Source organism: Herpailurus yagouaroundi, unplaced genomic scaffold, assembly GCF_014898765.1.
Source record: "Herpailurus yagouaroundi ecotype Mexico unplaced genomic scaffold, PumYag 28, whole genome shotgun sequence".
Lineage (NCBI taxonomy): Eukaryota > Metazoa > Chordata > Mammalia > Carnivora > Felidae > Herpailurus > Herpailurus yagouaroundi.
The window spans coordinates 11,357,922-11,378,539 of record NW_024412376.1 but is presented as its reverse complement, the minus strand read 5'-3'; the positions used below and the strand labels follow the sequence as shown (position 1 = coordinate 11,378,539).

Genomic DNA, 20,618 nt, shown 5'->3' with positions numbered 1-20,618 from the left:
TTTAATTTGGCAAATATGGTCACCATATCACTATCAATTTTCTGTAGTCGGGGACTTCTGGTAATCCAAATGTTTGCATTAGCCATGTGGGAAGAATACTCTGTCTCCAAAATTTAGATTGCATATTAATTGATGTGGTTTTGGAGTGGTTGGGGGGGGGGGGGGGGCTGATGGACAAGAAAGAATTCTTGAGATATCTTTGGTACAAAAAGGTGATTTTCTTTTTTTTTTTTTTAAATTTTTTTTTTCAACGTTTATTTTATTTTTGGGACAGAGAGAGACAGAGCATGAACGGGCGAGGGGCAGAGAGAGAGGGAGACACAGAATCGGAAACAGGCTCCAGGCTCTGAGCCATCAGCCCAGAGCCTGACGCGGGGCTCGAACTCACGGACCGTGAGATCGTGACCTGGCTGAAGTCGGACGCTTAACCGACTGCGCCACCCAGGCGCCCCAAAAAAGGTGATTTTCTTAAAGCATGGGGACAGGAAGAAGCAGAAAGAGCTGCATTCTAAGTGTGAGGGGTGGCTGATTATATACCTGGGAGCTGGGGGAGGTAAGGAAAAAGGGTGTTTCCAAAAGGACTTTCATATGTTAAAGAAGATTCACAAGATACTGGAGGCCTAGCTATTGTCAAGCTAATATTTTTTCTCTAATAATGCATTAACATTAAGACAGTAGGGAGTTCCTAGAGGAATGAATGTTTTACTCTGCCTACCTCAAGTATTTGTCAATGGGGTGCAGGTTATAAGGAAATTTGACTTTACCATTTCCTTCTTGCCTTTGTTCCCCATATCACTATGGAGGGGAGGGGAATGTTAGGCCTCCAGGAAACTGAGTCTATAGGTTTCTGGAAGTTAAGCTATTGATAAGATTGCCTTTTTCTTGTAATTTACTAAGACATTTATAAACCGATGGAGACTCATGTCCTGCATGGCTGTGATCTCTGTCAGGTAACCATATGTTTTTTGCCTTCCCTTTGTTCTTGGGCAGCCAGGAGTGGCTGAAGAATATCTCACATATCCCACCAGAGGGGCGGAGGAGGGGGGGAAGTGTTATGAGGTATTAGCTTGTGCTTTGCCCTCAGCTTGCCTTTGGTTCCCTGATCATTAATCACATTAATTTTAGAATCGAAACGGGAGGCGCCTGGGTGGCTCACTTGGTGAAGCATCCGACTCTTTATCTCTGCTCAGGTCATGATCTCAGGGTTTCTGGGATCAAGCCCCACATCACGGTCTGCACTGACAGTGCAGAGCCAGCTTGGGATTCTCTCTCTCCATCTCTCTCTGCCTCGGCCACGCACACTCTCTCTCTCAAAATAAGTTAAAAGGAACTTAAAGAAAAAAGGAACTGAAATGGAATTTAGAAGGTGAAATTATTATCCAGTGAAACTATAGCTTTACTGAAGCTCTGTTCTAACTGACTGTGGTTTCTTCATCTGTAAGTTAAGGAGCTTGCACTTTCTGATCTCCAGGGTCCTTTCTGGCTCTTGAAAACTGGATAAGGTCTTCTGGTGCCCATTGTCCAGTGCTGCTTCTTACCACTATTGGCGTACCTTCACTGAACCTGGATCATAGGCGATCCAGGACAGAGGAGCTGGGAGAATGTCTGGTGTGTGTGATTGTGTCCTTCTTCCTCAGGCAGAAGAGCTGTCTGTCAAGCTGGACCCTTACATCCGGACGCACAGGAGAGACTTGGATGGCGAATCAGCTGAGACACAAATTTGGCCCTTGATCAAACATGTGGAAGTGACTCTTCCTAAATCAGAGATGATTCCAGAAGGGGTTGTGCTGGTGGACATTCCGGGCACCGGCGACTTCAACAGCAAGAGGGATGAGATGTGGAAAAAGGTGATTCTCTTTCACGTGGCTTCATGTCCTCTTTGCTTAACTCCTCCACCCTTTCTAAAGCAACCAAGGGATTTTATGAGCTCACTGGAGTTAAATTCTTCTACTTTCTAGGTTCTAAGCCTCAGGGCAATGGCAGAATGTGTGTGGCCAGAGACACTGGGGAGAGACGAATCATGAGGCAGACCTGGAAGTTAGAACAAGAGTGTGTGATCAGGAGAAGGACCAGCAATAGATTGGTCTAGAAGGAAGCAGAGGAGATACAGACAGAGGGGGAAAGGGAGGCCAAGAGTTGAGTACAAGGTAGAGAAGCTTACGGTCCAGCACCAAGGAATGAGGAGGCTGCTACCGTGTGTAGTTGCAAGGAACAGAGACCTGCTGAAGCAACCCCAAGTTAAGAGGCTAATCGGAAGAATATCAAAGGATCTCATGAGACACAGGCAGGCCTCAGGGCCACCTATCAGGATAAAAGCAGCTATTTTCTCTCTCTTCTTCTACATGGCTCTTGTGACTGTTTCTCTGTGCAGTTCTCTGCAGAGCCCTGCTTTTCTCTTAGTTTTCTCTACTTAGCCCCTTAGGATCCATATTGTGAAAAATGACCACCTTAACCCTGTCTTTAAATGGAATTGTAGTTCATATGCCTACAACTCTCTGACTATAGTCTCTATGCCTTTTAGTTCAAATTCCTGAGGAGGAAAATGGGATCGATTACTGCCTAGCTAACTTAATCTCTGGATTAAGCATCTATCTTTAGTGCATGCAGTCAGCTGTGCTGAAGGTGATGGTTGAAATGAAAGTCTACCCCTTCAACCAAAACTTGGGTAGGGGTTCAATTCCTGGCAAATGAAATTAGAGCTGGCCAGGCACCTCCAGATATGTCTACAGCCAGAGTAAAGCATTGGGGTAGTTAGATCTGTACCTAATGATTAGAGGTTGAAATATTTTAAAGAATTTATCTCTTTGTTCATTTACTTTTCATTCATCAAACATGTATAATATGTAAGACAATGTGCTTTGCACTGAGGATGCAAAGATTATAGCTAATAATAATAATAATAATAATAATAATATACCAAGCATTTACTTTGTGCTAGGTACTATTCTCAGTGAAATAATTTGCCCTTTAGCACACTGGGGATTTTAATAAAGGCAAGATGGCTTGAGAGCCTTTCTGCTCTTAAACCCCACTGTAATCCTACATGGTTAGACAAAGCTAAATTAAAAGATGCAGAGCATGACCTTTAATGTTAAGAAACATGTGTGTGCATGCACATTGTGTGTGTGTGTGTGCGTGTGTGGTGTTAATAAATGTACAGCAAAAGTAGAAACCTGCCTTCAGGAAGGATACACACCCAACTGTTAACAGGAATTTCTGTGATTACCAGCACTCTTAACTACATACACCCCCGTATTTTTTGTATATTGCATGAACATGTATTATCTTGACAACTAAAAAGATGAAAGCAAAATAAAACAATGTTGAATGGGAAACAGAGCCTTCCTGCAAGGGTCTTAGAGTCTAATAGGAGAGAAGAAACCCACAGATGTCAAAATCCACAGCAGAAAGTGATGTAAGAGAAGTCCAAGGTGCTATGAACACTCACAGATAGAAATTACCTCCAAAAAGAGACCTCATTCCTTCAGTGAACACCCACTGAGCATCTACTCAATTCTGTATTGGGTTTTGGATAGAGAGAGACAAAGTCCATGCCCTTGGGAGTCCTATAGTCCAGAAGAGAATCAGTTAGTCGTATTAACAAACCACATTACTTAAAAAGGAGAGCAATAGTAATGAATTCTTTTCTTTTTGTAATTGTTTTTGTTTTTAAATGCTTTACTGCAAACCAATGTATGAACACCAATTCTCAATAACATCAATATACTTGAAAATTTATGTAAATGTGTAAATGTTTATTTAGTATAACACAGTATAGTATAGAATATGATAGTATTATATGTGATTTAAAATAAAGAAGAAGTGAACAAAATGGAGTCATGTAAAACAGAGACTACAAATCCAGATGTCTATTTGGATGTGCATTAAACATATGGGATTTTTTAAATCAAAATATATTTTATTTATTTATTTTTCAGTAATAGAATTTAGTGATTCATCATTTACTTATAACACCCAACCAGTGTCCTCCTTAATGCCCATCACCCATTTACCCCATCCCCCCACCCAACACCCCACCAGCAACCCTCAGTGTGTTCTCTGTATTTAAGAGTCTCTCATGGTTTGTCTCTCTCTCTGTTTTTATGTTATTTTTGCTTCCCTTCCCTTATGTTCATCTGTTTTTTATCTTGAATTCCACATATGAGTGAAATCATGTGATATTTGTCTTTCTCTGACTAACTTATACACTCTACACTAGCTTATACACTCTAGTTCCATCCACATTGTTGTAAATGGCAAGAATTCATTCTTTTTCATCACTGAGTAATAGTCCATTGAATGAATATATATATATGTGTATATATATATATGTGGTATATATATATATGTGTGTATATATATATGTGTGTATATATATATGTGTGTATATATGTATATATATGTGTATATATATGTATATGTATATATGTGTATATATATATATATACACATATATGTGTGTATATATATATATACACATATATATGTGTATATATATATGTATGTGTGTGTGTATATATATATATATATATATATACACACACATATATACACACACACACACACATATATATATATACACCACATCTTCTTTATCCAATGAATTCTTTTTGGATGAGAGGGAAACTTCAGAGAGGGCACTTAAGCCCAGGTATCACCAGAGAAGATTGTTGAGAATGGGACCACCGAGCACTATTGTAGGCCAGGGAGCAGCAAAGACCCAGAGGAATGAAAGAGCCACGTGTTGTGGGAAGCATGAGTCTTCCTGGGTGGCTGGAGGAAAGGGTGTGGGGTGTAAGGAGAGAGGCACAGAAGACAAGCTTGGAAAACTTAGGGATGGGCTTAAATACTACCCTTCCTGGGGAAGCTCAAAGGATAAGAAGGACTGAAGCATGTGATAGAGAGAGAAAGGGTGTCTTTAGGCAGAAGGAGCTCAGGAGCACAGGGTGGGAACACGGGGGGTGAGACATAAGACTGGAGCTGGAAGGGGACTGGGAGGGAGGGCTGGTATCGGTAAGTCATGAGCAACCCAGCACTGTAAAAGGATCCACTGGAGGATTTGTGCAGGTTTGGGCTAAATGAATGACTGTGGGCTGCAGAGCTCTGGACTGGATTTGAGTCAAGATCAGGATGATAGAATCAGGATGACAGCTTACAGATAATCAGGCTATGCCTGGATTTTACAGATAAGGAAATAAAGGCTAAGAGAAGGGAAGTAATTTGCCCAAGACCGCACAACTACTGAATGGCAGAATTTGAACCAGAGAGCAGGTTCCTACCTTCCCAGCTGAGGCTCTGTGTCTCCCCACAGGACCTCCCCTAACAGTTCTTTAAGATAAAGGCAGTCCCAGTGTCCTTCTCCTTGGTGGTCCGCTCAGGCCCGACCATGAGGGCCTTTGTTTCTACAGGGTTTCAGCTCTTGGAGTGGAATTGCCAACCTTGGCTAGTTCCAGGCTGGGTCCCGGGAGCAACAGCCTAGGGAGGCGGCTAGTCTCTCTCACCGGATGGAGCCATGGTTGCTGCCAGTTATGATACTCTGGGAAGCCAATCAAAGGCCACTCAGAACAGAGGAGCCAGCAGATCTGGCTCAGAACACCCGCTCTGAGGAGGTCCAGTTAAAGTGAAGGGACTGTTCCCAGCCTGCTCTGCTTGGCCTCAGCTCCCCTGCATTCTTGTGGTTTTGTGATATTCTCTCACAAGGAGTTACTAAAGACTCCCCTCTTTTCAGGGAGAACAGAACACCCTGCCCCCTCCCCTGTCTCTCCAGCTGCCAGCCTTGCCTTCCCTAAACTAAGAGTATTATGAATTTACATGTCCCTGGCTGCCACTTTGAAGTCCTGAGACTTTAGGCGTGTCACTTGAGCTCTGAGGCCCGTTCTCATCACGGGGAGGGAGGATGTGGGGGTGGCTGTGGTACCACCACTCCTAAGCTCAGTTGCTCTAGGTTGGCTTTTTTGTGTCTTCTGCAACTCCAACTTTACCAAATCCTGGCAGCCAGAGCCTCTTGTAGGGTCTGAGACTTACAGGCCTCTTCTTATGTTAATAAACATTTATTAAGCACCTGCAGTTTGCCAGGACTGGGGAATACGAAGGTACAAGAGGCCCTGCCCTTCAGGAGTTTGGAGTCTGCTACTCTACAGTGTTCCACAGCCTGAGTGAATAGCTTAGTAGATTCCCTAGTTAGATTGTAATTTGGGAAGTGGGAGGGAGCTGTTGATTTTACTTTCCTGCCTAAATGTGAGTCCATCCACATAGGAAGTTCAGGACCCATAGTCGTGTGGCCTTAAACTGGTCTTTTGCTTCTTGGGGCCTATTATCTTCTCTATAAAACAGTGACGTTTGTCTAACTCTAGAGATTTACGGTTTTAAAATAATGATCCATGAACGGAGGGTAGGTGATGTGGTGCAGGTGGGGTGTCTCTAAACCTTCCACCTCCAGTTCAACTAAAGCAGTTCAATTTTTAAAAACCAATTGGAATTCTTCCTCAGCTTTCATTTGAAAAAAGCCTCCACTGCTAAAAACAAACTCAAAACCCACTAGTCTAGGTCAGGATTTCTCAGGCTCAGCTGACATTTTGGGCCAGATAATTCTTTGATGTGGGGGTGCTGACCTGGGCATGGAAGGATGTTTATAGCATCCCTGACCTCCACCCACTAACACCAACGCCAAGTCATAACAATTAAAAATGTCTCCAGAGACTGCCATTCTCGGGTACAGAGTTGCCCTGAGTTACGAACCATTGGCATAAAGCAAAATGATGATTTAATTAGCAAATCACAAACTTGTTACACCTTTATGTGCAAAGAAAGTGCTGTCCTGAGGAACCTCAAATAAACTCAGTCCCTGAGCTGGAACAGCTTTTCATTTTTATGGAGAAGTAAGACCAGTGAAATAATATACCAAGAGAAATGTCACAAGGCAACACATAAAACCTGTCCCATAAAAGTTGCATAGCTAATAGAGCAATGATATTAATCGTAAATTGTAATTTCGTGCTCATTGGCCTTTGCAACTTGAATCATAAGGTTTCTGGCTCCTTGCCTCCACATGGTGGCAGTGTGCTGAATAGGCAGGGACAGTCAAATATCAAAATGGTGCCCTGTGGTGATAACTTTGGGGGCAATGCATGACCAGGACCAGTTCTGGAAAAACAATAATTTTCCCTAGAAGACAGCTGAGGTAAAGCAAGCCAGTGATGGATCTGGGACTGGAGGTCTGATTTCTTGAATTCTGTCAATCACTAATGCCACAGACATCTATGAAGCCTCTATTAGGGCCAAGCACTGTACTGGAGGTGATGTAGATTCCAAGCTGTAAAGTGTAGCCACTTCTCATCAGGTCCCTTGCAGTTGCAGGGCGGCAGGGAGTGTGCAAAGAACTGATCCTGTACAATAGCTCTGTGAGGTACAATGGCAGGTAAGTCTAGGTGCTTGCTGTAGGATACAGAGGAGGGGGGGGCCAACCCATCCTCAGGTGGCTGTTAGCAGTCTCAAAGAGCAGATGGAAGTCAAGCAGAGGCTGTGGCAAGTGCAAAGGTCCTGAGAGATAAAAGAGCAGGTCACACCTGAGAAACTTCGAGAAGCTCAGTCTGGCTGGTACATGGAGAGTGCCGTGGGGAGAGGTGAGAGGTGGGACTGGCAGAGAGATGAAGCAGAACATGGAGGCCACAAATGATACATGAAGAGACCACGTCCTCTACAACTGAGACACCATTTATGTTCTTAAACCTATTGTGGTTATGTTTCACAGACCATTGATAAGTGCTCAGTGATCTGGCTGATCAGTGACATCGAAAGAGTTTCTGGAGGGAGAGCCCATGAAGACCTTTTGAATGAGAGCATCAAAGCCTGCCAAAGGGGCTTCTGCAGGGACGTTGCCCTGGTGGTCACCAAGACCGACAAACTCCACCTGCTGGAGTATCTAAGGTACCGTGCTGGGTTTGTAGGCCTGTGGGCTTTCCTCCATGGGCCCCGACTACTGTAACAACAGAGCCTTGACCCCTGGGCGTTTCAGACTTAGAGAAGTGGCTGCTGCGGATGAAAGAGGAGTCTGGGTGGCTTCCTGGGACATCAGGACCCTTGAGCAGATTGTCTTGGGAATCTAAACCGTTGGGGACCCTCCTCCAGTGAAGCTGCTTAATACCCAATAGGCTGTGGCCTATATAGCTCCAGGGGAGCCACTCATGTATATGAGATGCAAAGAGCACCTCCTGGAGGTGTGAAGTGTGATGGTCCTCCCCGCCCCCCACAGATACGGAAGTGTAGATGCCCCCACGGCTAGTTGGCACTTTCTATAGTACTGTCTGGCACGGTACAGCTTTGAAGTATCAGATTCTGTTTCAGATTTTAAACCCATTTGGAGCAAGTTCTCCAAGTTTCAGAACTTTGGCCAAAAGTAGCAGCATTCTTACAGAGTCATACTCAGACAAAATTTTAATGGAAGGTAAGCATTTTAGAGTTTAATAGATGTTAAAATGTCCTTATTTTCATGTAGACCTCTGTACCCCCATACCCAGGAGAGCTATAATTTATTTTCTATATGGCACTCTTTGAAGGTGGAAAGAGGGTGTTATTAACTCTTACAGAGAAGCAGCTGGTATAAACTGGTCTGTCCTGGGGGCACGGGGCATATGGTCACCAGATGTAACGTTGTTAATGCTTCTCTGCTCTAAAAAGAGGATCTCTACCTGTCACCTGTCATCTCCCCCACACCCACTGAAACTTGAATTCTCCAGGAATTCACTAAGCAGAGACAACTTCCTGGATGAAGAAATAGGCCAAGGCTTTTCCTCCAACTTCTCACTTTCATGGCCTAGGTTGGAACTTCAGCTTTGTTTGTTTTCCCCCCTGAAGATTCCCTTCACCCCACCCCCCCACCCCATAATAGTATCTCCAGCTCTCCCTTCCCATGCCAGTTCTGCAACTAAACATAATTCAGTCAAACTTATGAAACCTTTATTGAGCATGGTGGTAGGGGCTGCAGATTCAGAGAGGCATATTGCCTAGTCACTGAGATCACTGACTTAAAAGAGGGTTAAAGATTATAAGAGAAGGACACACTGGGGCACCTGGGTGGCTCATTCGGTTAAGTGTCCAACTCTTGATTTCAGCTCAGATCGTGATTTTGTGGTTTGTGAGATCGAGCTCGGTGCGGACAGTGCTGAGCCTGCTTGGGATTCTCTCTCTCTGCTCCTCTTTCTGTCTCTCTCTCTCAAAATAAATAAATAAACATTTAAAAAAAAATAAGAGAGGGACAAAGTACTATGGGCCAGTGGGTGAGGTCACGGAAAATTCTACCACCAGCAAAACATTGAGAAATAAAGACACTTTTCTCAAATGGACCCTGGAGGTGGATCAGAAGAGGGAACATGTGGACCAAAGAAAGTGTATGCAAAGGTATTAAGGTATATACTGCTCTCAGGGAAAGTTGAAAGACTGCCATGACACACAATGAGTTAAGTAATTGTTATAATTTTCATTTCAGGGAAAGAAAAGTGGGAAATGTAAGTATGGACTACTTTTATTTTTATTTTTTGAGCTCTGTTGGGATATAATTGATATACAAAAAATTGCACACGTTTAGTGTAAACATCTTAGTGAGTTTGGACATATGCGTGAACTAGTTATTTTTAAATAATACTTTCTTGATTAATTTTATAAAATTTGAACACATGCACATTTGTCTGGGCCAAATGAAGATACATTGCCGAAAGAGATGTGCGTCTTATCGCTGTATCGCTCTTGATAACCCTGGACTCTTTGCCACGCTTTCCTTTCTCTTCCCAATCTAGCAAGCTATTCAGAGTCAGCGAGAGGCCGTTTTAGAAAGAAATGAAGTGATAAAACTACAAAGGAATGGAATTCTCAAGGAAAAACTGAAGGTGAGTTAACAGATTTGCCTATGTATTTTTTTCTGTTTTCAACCACTCACATTTGTCTATTTGGTCTTGCATTGTAGCTATGCCAAAAGCTTTGGAGTAGACAATTTGGACTTAACTTAGTTCTACTGATGAATAACTTTGTGACCTTAGGCAAATTACCATTCCTCTCTGAGCCTCCACTTTCTCATCTGTAAAATTGGGAAATGATAGTATCTACCTCCTGTGGTTGTTGGAAGGATTGAATGAGCATATGGTCTACTGAGAAATATGAGCAGGTAAAATCAGAGATCACCACACTGTTTGAGGGTGATCTGCTGTAGGAATGCATTGAATGCTGAAGGAAACACAGAAAGATGCACAGATCACACTGGCAGTCCAGGGCAGGTCGGGGGGGTGGGGGGGCGGTGGTGGTGCTGCAGAGAGGTGCAGGGAAAACTCACACTCTTGAGCAGAATTTTAAAGAGCCAGTAGTCGTTAGTAAGATGAACAAGCGAGAGAAAGGGCCTTCTGCAGGAGGTTTGGGAGATAAAGTCTGAGCTGTGTTTGTCAAACTTGAGAAATTGTTCTGCGGGAATCTTGGTGTTTTGTTAAATTATTTTTGTTATTCTATCACAGAAATCGTTATAAAACTCCTTACTGTAATAGCCTCATACTACTATAAAACTGAAACCAATTTTAAGATAAAATATTAATGAAACATAGAAGTGGAACATCAGGGTTAGTATAATGTGATAGATGTTTTTGGTTTTGCTGAAACTAAATCTTCAGTGCTGGGTAATAGTGAAAACATATGGCCTGCTGTCCAGTTCTATATTTAATTGCATTCCATATTTTGAATTCAATTACGTTGATGCAGAAAATCATCTGATGTACAGTGTGGAGCTGAAACTTTCAGAGCTTTTGTTTCTAATTCATAATAGTCAGATTTCATACTCAAGCCAAAATCTTGGACCAAGCAATTCTTGAATACTGGTTTTAATGAGGCAGTAACTGAGGAAAGCTGTTCCTATTCTCTTTAATTGTTCTTGTTGGCATTACAGAAATATGCATTTAATGAGTGCCTGGTCATATTGTTTCTGGAAACAAAAACACAAAATACTTCAATACACAATCCACAACTATATTTATTGCTAATAATGCTAATGATAAATTTATTGCTAACAAATGCTAATAAATGTTGGTGCATATGAGATGGGGTCTGGACAACAGTGAGCCAACTTGCGGGGTGACTGCAGTTCTGACTATTACGGTCAAGTCCTTTTGAGGTCTGCACACCCTCACCTCTGACGGCCAGGCCATCTGATGGCCTTAATTCTCCAACCACTTTACTTCAGCCTGACTTAATACGAAAGCTTAACTTGCACTGTATGCCTTCTCATGGAGCAAATTTAATCTTAGTCATAGAAAATATGAGACACAAGTTGATTGTAAGATAGTCATTTGTATAGATGTCCATGCTTATTTTTTATTATAAAAATAAAAATTAGGGGCGCCTGGGTGGCTCAGTTGGTTGAGCGTCCAACTTCAGCTCAGGTCACGATCTCACGGTTCGTGAGTTCGAGCCCCATGTCAGGCTCTGGGCTGATGGCTCAGAGCCTGGAGCCTGCTTCCGATTCTGTGTCTCCCTCTCTCTCTGCCCCTCCCCCATTCATGCTCTGTCTCTCTCTGTCTCAAAAATAAAACATTAAAAAAATAAATAAATAAAAATAAAAATTAGGAAACAATAGCATAGGAAAAATGACGGACCCCCGGAGGCTACATTTATGGACCTCAATTTGGAAATGCTATGTATTTTAGAAAGATTGTTATTAAGTAAAATGGATGGGGGAGGGGCGAGTGAAGGTTGGGTCTGGGGAGACCAGTTGGAGGTTGTTCCTGTAATCAAAGCTGGAAGCGCTAAGAGCCTGAACTAGGCAGTCACTGTAGGACTAGAAGAGAGGAGATACATTCAAGAGATGTTAGGGAGCTCACATCTATATGTCTGGATGACTAATTGTATGTGGCAGGTGGAAGAGAGCTGGGTGTTTGCATTCTCATGTATGTCCTTTTACCTACAGTATTTTACATTTGCTTCAGGGTACCTGTAAAGAAAGCCATACTACTCCCACGTGTCTCCCTTTTGCTCTCATGCTGGCAACACACTCATAATACTTCTTCTTTTAAGTTGAAGTCGTTGATGCACAATATTATATTAGTTTCAGGTATACAGTGTAGTGTTTTGACAATTCTATATAGTACAAAATGATCACCACAAAATAAGTCTAGTTACCATCTGTCAGCTGTTATTACAATATACAGTACTATTGACTATATGCCCTATGCTGTACTTTAAAGCCCCATGACTTGTTTCGTTTGTAACTGCAATTTTGTACCTCTTAATCCCCTTCACCTATTTTGCCCATCCTTCCATCTACCCCCAGTCTGGCAACCACCAGTTTGTTCTCTGTATTTGTGAGTCTGTTTCTATTTTGTTTTGTTTGTTCATTTGTTTTGTTTTTTACATTCCACAAATAAGTGAAATCATATGATAGTCATCTTCCTCTGTCTGACTTATTTCATTTAGTGTAATATCCAGTAGGTGCATCCACGTTGTTGCAAATGGCAACATTTCATTCTTTTTATGGCTAAGTAATATTCCACTGTACATATGTATAACCTATCATTTTTATCCATTCATCCATCAAGAGACACTTAGGTTGTTTCCATATCTTGCCTACTATAAATAAAGTCGCAGTGAAATAGGGGTGCGTGTATCTTTTCAAATTAGTGCTTTAATTTTCTTCATACAAATACCCAGAAGTGGAATTGCTGGATCACATGGTATTTCATTTCTATTTTTAATTTTTTCAGATACCTCCATACTGTTTTCCAGAGTGGATGTACCAATTTACATTCCCACCAACAGTGCATGAGGGTTTCCTTTTGTCCACCTCCTCCCTAACACTTGTTACTTCTTATATTTTTGATACTCGCCATTCTGACTAGCAAAAGGTGATATCTTGTGGTTGTAATTAGCATTTCCATGGTGAGTAGTGATGTTGAGCGTTTTTCATGTGTCTGTTGACCACCTATATGTTTTCTTTGGAAGAATGCCTATCCAGTTCCTCTACCCATTTTTAAAATTAATTAATTAATTAATTAATTATAAATTATAAATTAATAAATAAATTAATTAATTTTAAATTTTAGTTAGTTAACATACAGTGCAGTATTGGTTTCAGGAGTAGAATTCAGTGATTCATCACTTACATACAACACCCAGGGCTCATCCCAACAAGTGCCCTCCTTAATGCCCATCACCAATTTAGCCCACCCCCCCGCCCCCAGCAACCCTCAGTTTGTTCTCTATCACTAAGTCTCTTGTGGTTTGTTTCCCTCTCTTCTCTCCCCCCTTCCCATATGTTTATGTTTTGTTTCTTAAATTCCACATATGAGTGAAATCATATGGCATTTGTCTTTTTCTGATTGACTTATTTCGCTTAGCATAATACATTCTAGCTCTATCCATGTCGTTGCAAACAGCAAGATTTCATTTTTTGATGGCTGAGTAATGTTCTATTATATATAAATACCATATCTTCCTTATCCATTCATTAATTGATGGACATTTCCTCTACCCATTTTTAATTGGATTCTTTGTTTTATTTGGTGTGCCCCTTCATGAGCTCTCTATATATTCTGGATATTAACCCCTTATCAGACATATGATTTGCAAATATCTTCTTCCATTCAGTAGGTTGCCTTTTTGTTTTATTGACAGTGTCCTTCTCTGTGCAAAAGCTTTTCAGTTTAATGTAGTCCCAATCATTTATTTTTTGCTTTTGTTGTCCTTGCCAGAGGAGATAGATCCAAAAAAATATTGCTAAGACCAATGTCCAAAAGTTTACTGCCTATGTGTTCTTTTAGGAGTTTTATGACTTTAGGTCTTATATTTAGGTCTTTAATCCATTTTGAGCTTATTTTTATATACGGTATAAGGAAGTAGTTTAGTTTCATTCTTTTGCATGTAGCTGTCCAGCTTTCCCAATACCATTTATTGAAGAGACTGTGTTTTCCCCATTGTATATTCTTGGCTCTTTTGTTGCAGATTAATTGACCATACAAGCATAGGTTTATTTCTGGCTCTCTGTTCTCTTCCATTGAAGAGTACAGAACAGTATACTGTATATACTGTGTATGATACTCTATGAGCAGTATCATACTGTATATGATACTCTATGAACAGTATCATACTGTTTTGATGACTGTAGTTTTGTAGTATAGTTTGAAGTCTGGATGCATGATACCTTCAGCTTTGTTCTTCTTTCTCCAGCTGCTTTTGCTATTTGGGGCCTTTTGTGCTTCGATTCAAATTTTAGTACTTTTTGTTCTAGTTCTGTGAAAAATGTTGTTGGTATTTTGATAGGGATTACATTGAATCTGTAGATTGCCTTGGGCAGTGTGGACATTTTAATGATATTGATTTTTCCAATCCATGCTAACACACTTAACAATACTTCTGATACCCGTAAGGTGCCTTGGTAGCTCAGTCAGTTAGGCGTCCAACTTTGGCCCAAGTAATGATCTCGCTGTCCTTGAGTTTGAGCCCTGCAACAGGCTCTGTGCTGACAGCTCAGAGCCTGGAACCTGCTTCGGATTCTGTGTCTCCCTTTCTCTCTGCCCCTTTTCCACTCATGCTCTGTCTTTTTCTCTCAAAAATAAATAAACATTGAAAAAAAATAAAAAAAAACACAATTCTTCTGACACCCATGTTGGGATTTTCTCACATTGAGCAGTTCTCTGTGACACCAGCAGGGTATCTTGCAATTTAACTCAATCGGACAATATCTTCCAGGACATAGCATCAGATCCAACAGGTTAAGGGCTTAGTCCCACAAGACTGCCCCCTACTTCAAATGCCAGATGCAAACAGTAGGTTCTCAGTTTACTCACAACTTCTGTCTGACTTGGCTGCAAATTGAAGGTCCCCATGACCTTCTTCCCCTTGGATTTGATTATTTGCTAGAACAGCTCACAGAATGCAATGAGAGAATTACTTACATTTACCAGTTTTTTGTATAATAAATGATATGATAAAAGGTACAGATGAAGAGATATATAGGCAAAGTTCTGAGAGGTTCCCAAATGCAAGAACTTCTGTCCCTGAAGAGTTGGAGCATATCACCCTCCTGGTATGTGGATGCATTCACTAACCTAGAAGCTCTCTGAACCCCATATTGTTGGGGTTTTATGGAGGCTTTCTCACATAGGGCATCATTAATTACTCTATTTCTATCCCCTCTACCCTCTCTGAAAAATGGGGGGTGGGGCTGAAAATTCCAAACTTCTAATAGCTTGATCTTTCTGTGACCAGCCCCCACTCAGGAGCTCACCCAGAGTTGCCTCATTGGAAAAAAAAAAAAAAAGACCCTCCCATCACTTAGAAAATTCCAAGGGATTTAGGAACTCTGTGTCAGGTACTAGAGTCAAAGACCAAATATAAGATCTAGAGATGCTTCAGAGCACTGGGTGACTCAGTTGGTTAAGCGTCCGACTCTTGGTTTCAGCTCAGTTCATGATCTCATGGTTTGTGAGTTTGAGCCCCATGTCAGGCTCTATGCTGACAGTGCAGAGCCTGCTTGGGATTCTCTCTCTCCCTCTCTCTCTCTCTGTCTCTCCCCTGCTTGTTCTCTCTCTCTTTCTCTCAAAATAAATAAATAAACATAAAAGAAGAATAAGAGATGCTTCTAGTGCTCTTATCACTTAGGAAATGACGATGGTTTTTGGAACTCTATGCTGAAAACTGGGGTCAAAGACTAAACATTAGAACAAAGGATTCTCCTATCACTCCTCATTATAAGGAATTTAGGAGTCCTGGGTCAGGAACCAGTGGCAGAGACCAACACATACATATTTCTTATTAATATTACTTATTTTACTTAGTTTGAAGGTTATAATGGGCTTATGGCTTTTCATAAAATTATTGTGTTCTTTTTGATGTGCAAGTTCATATCTCGTCCAACGGGAGCCCATAATTTAAGCTGGATCTTTTTAGCCTTACCCAGACACTTTTAAAAACATTTTTGCTCTTTGGCAACAACAAAATACTCAGGCCCCTTTTATTTTTCCCTGCCCTAAGACATGGACCTACTACTCTCAAAGACATTTGGGTTTCATTTAGTAAAGAATAATATTAAAAATAAGACTCGGGGTGGTAGGGGTTCATATTAAATGACTTAATACAAGTAAAAGAAGTGGACAGGGTGATATCACTGCAAAATTATTTTAATGACGGAGCTAGAAAAGATAGATGTTTTGAAAATTGAGTCATGATTCGTATTACTGATCTCCAGCTTTGCTATCTCTTTTTGATGCTGCTTCTATCTAGTATCCCTTCTATTTTTTAAAAACTTTTTTTAAATTTTTTTAAAATTTATTTGAGAGAGAGAGAGAGAGAGAGATTGAGAGAGAGAGAGAGAGAGAGAGAGAGAATGAGTGGGGGAAGGTAAGAGAGAGAGGGGGACAGAAGATCTGAAGCGGGCTCTGTGCTGACAGCAGAGAGCCCGATGCGGGGTTAGAACTCAGGAATCATGAGATCATGACCTGAGCCAGAGTTGCTTAACTGATTGAACCACCCAGGTGCCCCTAGTATCCCTTCTATTTTGAGCTACAGGTTTCTTCTCTCTCATATACAAAATATTCTTACAAACTGTGGTAATAAGCAATGTGTGTGAATTACAACAGTGACTAATCTTTCCATAGGACGATTTGGTGAGTATCCACTTACCTCTTGCTGTATCCGGCAAGGTCGTATCCACCTACCTTCCAGATGTAACGACATCTCTTTTATAATAAAATGGAACCTGCAAACTGTAGTCACTTCACTGGCACCATAAAAATATTTCTCTGCACTATAATAACAAGCACAAGGGTTAACTAATCTTCAATGATTTTTAGAAGAGATATACAAAATTTAGAGCAAGGTTTTAAGTAATGTAAATACCTAGACACAGCTAGGCATACTTCTTGCTTTCAACTGTTTTAAACCCTACTTAAATTTAATTCCGTATCAATTTTATCTTCCAGTGGAAGATAGTTTCAACTTTCCCTAAACTGTTTTCCCAAAGTCAAAACGCTATCAGAAAGGAAAAAAGTTAATTGTGGCAAATCTTCTGTATAATTTCAGCCCTGTCTGCAGTGTGTGAGGCTTCTGGAAGCCTATCCAGGTATATCTATTCCAGCCTTGACTACACGGGCTTACCACTTGCCAGACATGTGGTCTCTGGACTCACTCAGCTCTTCTGTGTCTTTGCATCAGGAAGAGACTGATGACTCTCTATGGTGTTCTACTGCCCCCAAACCTATGCACACACATGCACACTTTGTGATTTTTCTCTTTTCTTTTAAGTGAGAAAAATGAAGATTATGAAACAATATTTATGCATACTTCTAGTATTACTTCTCTGTGGTGATGATTTTTCTAATAAAAAAAACCCATTTACTCACATTCTTAATTCCTTGCCATTTAACACCATCATTTACTTAAACACTACTCTGCTTTTAAATGTGTCTGATTACTCACTAACCACCCAGCTAAGAAACTTGTACTTTTTTACACAACCTTTGCCCAGTGTCGTGGTGTTTAGGTAAATATATAACAACCAGATCTCTGTTTAAAAATAAAAGAAGAAGGGGTGCCTGGGTGGCTCAGTCTGTTGAGCATCCGACTTCGACTTAGGTCATGATCTCTCTCACAGCTCGTGAGTTTGAGCCCCGCGTCGGGCTCTGTGCTGACAGCTCGGAGCCTGGAGCCTGCTGCGGATTCTCCGTCTCCCTCTCTCTCTCTGCCCTTCCCCACTTGCACTCTGTCTCAAAAATAAATAAACATTAAAAATTTTTAAACAAACAAACAAATAAATAAAAGAAGCAAACCCTAAAAGTCCTGACTTCTAGCACTTGCTGATTCCCACCTTTGCCAATTTCAAGCTACCAGGGTGATGTCACTAAAGGTGGAGTTGGGGAGAGCTGTGTGCCGTGGCTCTCATGTGCTGGTGCAGCACATCGCTGCCTTTGCTGGAGTTGTGCTTTTTTTCTTACCATAAAGCCTGTGGTACTTTTCCCCTCTGTGAACACTTTGGTACACTTTAAACCATTTTCTGTATACATTTCCTTCTAGAATTGGTATTTTTATTTATTTTAAAAATCTTATTTATGTTGGGAGTGGGTTGAGAGAGAGAGAGAGGGAGGGGCAGAGAGAGAGTGAGAGAGAGAGAGAGAGAGAGAAGGAGAGAGGGAGAGAGAGAATCCCAAACAGGCTCCATACTATTGGTGCAGAGTGTGACGTGGGGCTCGAACTCCCGAACTGTGAGATCGTGACCTGAGCCGAAATCAAGAGGCGGACACTTAACCTACTGAGCCACTCAGGCACCCCTAAAACTGCTATTTTTACCTCCTGAGAGAATAGTTTCCATGTAGCAGTTTTCTTACAACTTCCAACCTTATGAGGCCTGGACAGATAGGAAGACCTGACGTACAAGGTGTTGTGTGTTCTTTAAGGGGCTGTTGCAGCACCGAAAGTTAGTGAGCTGAAATTTGCTGAAGGCTCTTGTAAGGCCTGTGCATTATTTCCTTTACCATGTTTGAGTATTCTGTTCTCCGTGTGCCGCTCTCACTTCAGAGAAAACTGCCTGCCGACTCCAAGGTTCTGGAAGCCTCCGATCTCGTGTACACAGTCAGCGCCCAGGAGTACTGGCAACAGGCTCTCCTCACCGAGGAGGAAACTGGTAATTGATACATTTTTTATCTCAGTCTCTAAAATTCTCAAGATTGAGCTCTGAATTTCCCTCTCTAGAACTTTCTGCGCCACATTTCCAGCTTGCCACAGTTTCTGTACCTATTAACAAATGTATTTGTTTTTCTCTCTGCATTGTGGTGCCTGAGACAATTCCTCTTTCATCCAAAGTCTACCAAGAGTTGGTAGAGATCAGTGATTGGGTTGTCCTTTCTCAGTGTTTGGCTTGAGATTCCTCACTCACCCAGCTACAGGTATTAGTATTTACTGAGCTTCTGTTGTTTGCTCTGTCTCTGAGGAGGAAGAAGCAGAAGACATGACCCCTTTCTTGTCAGAATTTAAAATCTACATGAGGAGCAAATACTAAGCCATGTGTAAAACATCAAGGTAAAAATAAAGCTTGGTTAAATGGTGCCGTGAGTACAAATCCAAAGAACCTAAAGGTCTGTGTGACTGGAGCACTCAGTGAAAAGTGGGCAAGCAGGCAGGACCCGAGCTTGACGAGACCTGCTTCGAGTTAGCAGGCATCCTGCTTTGGGTGAGACCTGCTTCTCTCTCTCTCTCTCTGTCCCTGGTGGGATTCCCTCTGTCTCTCTGCCCCTCACTCATTTTCACCCTCTCTCTCTCTCAAAAAAAAAAAAAAAAGAATTTCCACTTATGGGAATAATGGGAGAAAAGGTAGGAAGAGTCTGTTACCTTCTGACGAACACAGCATTAGGACTAACATGAATCCCACTCAGCAGAGGTTCTCATCCTTTCTACAGCAGGCATGAGTGATTTTCATGTTAAGGGTTATTTGATATAGATGGAGAAGTCTAGGGGGACTGAAGAGCTGAGTATCTCAGATTGTGGGCACCTTTGATTCAACTATTCTGGTGAGTAGCAGGCCAAAGGGAAGTGCCAATGTTTTTAAGCAGCCTGCACTTTTCTACTTACTTTGACTTGTACCGCTAAATAAAATTAGGAGTTAGGAGGCTAACTTCCTTATTGTTGATCCTAGACACAGAGAAAATACCCTCAGAAAAAGTGGTGTAGTGAGTGGGCAGTCAGCCCATGTAGGACCTCAACTGTGGTTAATTCAGACTGCCATTCTGATCTGTTAATTTTTGTGGATTCTATTTGCTGTGAACTCTGGCCTTTTAAAATAGTTTGTGCTGCCTGTGAATTCCAGAAATCCCCAAGTTAAGAAGCTATATCAGGAAGAGGCTCTTGGACAAGAAGAGGAGGATGGTGACCAAGTATGTTACTGAAGCCTTTGGTCTGTTGCTCCTCACGGACAGTTTCAACTGCATGGAAAACCTGCCGGTATGAGAGATACCTGTGCGTGTATTTTCTGCCTCCCAAACTGAGCAGAACATTCCCTTTTGCAAAGCTAGAAAAATAACTTACAATAATTTTTCTTTTCATATCAAAGGAAGATACTAAGCCCAGAAATTCAAAGTGGACAAAAAGATAATTAGGGGGTTAAAATTGTGACATTTGAGTAAAAAAAGAAACAAATAATATTTTGCATGGGTTGAGAGGAAAATGTAAAATCAATCAGCAGCTGCTTTTACCTCTCCTGAGACTTGAAGAAGATGGAATGTGTTTAAGTGATAACAGAAGTGATCTGTTTCAATCTAGTAGAATATTGGCAATTCTTGGTTATCCTACCAAGGAATGGCTCCAGTCCAAAAACTTTTTTGTCTGTCTATGGATTTCCCTTATGCCTTGGTGCCATCAGAATCTCAAACTCAGAGCAGCCTAGCAAAATAATGTGAGGAAGGGATCTAGGAGGGACATTCAGCAAAGAGTTTATGCATTTATCTTCATGATCTAGAATGCAGACCTTCTGAATGGCCAGTTCAAAATTACTTTTCTCATAGTAATGGACAAATTTATCTCTTTGGTGGGTGGCTCTTTTTACCCTAAAATAAGATGGATAGGCTGCTAGGTTAGAGGTTGGGGAGAGTTTGGGAGAAAGATCT

General features: G+C 41.4%; 1 protein-coding gene across 7 annotated transcripts in view; it reads left to right on the top strand.

Moving 5' to 3' along the window:
• The window catches only part of NUGGC (nuclear GTPase, germinal center associated), a 56,534-nt gene that overhangs the window by 19,007 nt on the left and 16,909 nt on the right, over positions 1-20,618 (top strand). For all 7 annotated transcript variants that reach the window (XM_040465638.1, XM_040465441.1, XM_040465305.1 and 4 more), the window contains 6 exons: positions 1,638-1,847; positions 7,751-7,926; positions 9,485-9,503; positions 9,792-9,881; positions 18,538-18,643; positions 19,823-19,956. In XM_040465638.1, the coding sequence (XP_040321572.1) occupies positions 1,638-1,847; positions 7,751-7,926; positions 9,485-9,503; positions 9,792-9,881; positions 18,538-18,643; positions 19,823-19,956 (735 nt within the window). The remainder of the gene's footprint in view (positions 1-1,637; positions 1,848-7,750; positions 7,927-9,484; positions 9,504-9,791; positions 9,882-18,537; positions 18,644-19,822; positions 19,957-20,618) is intronic.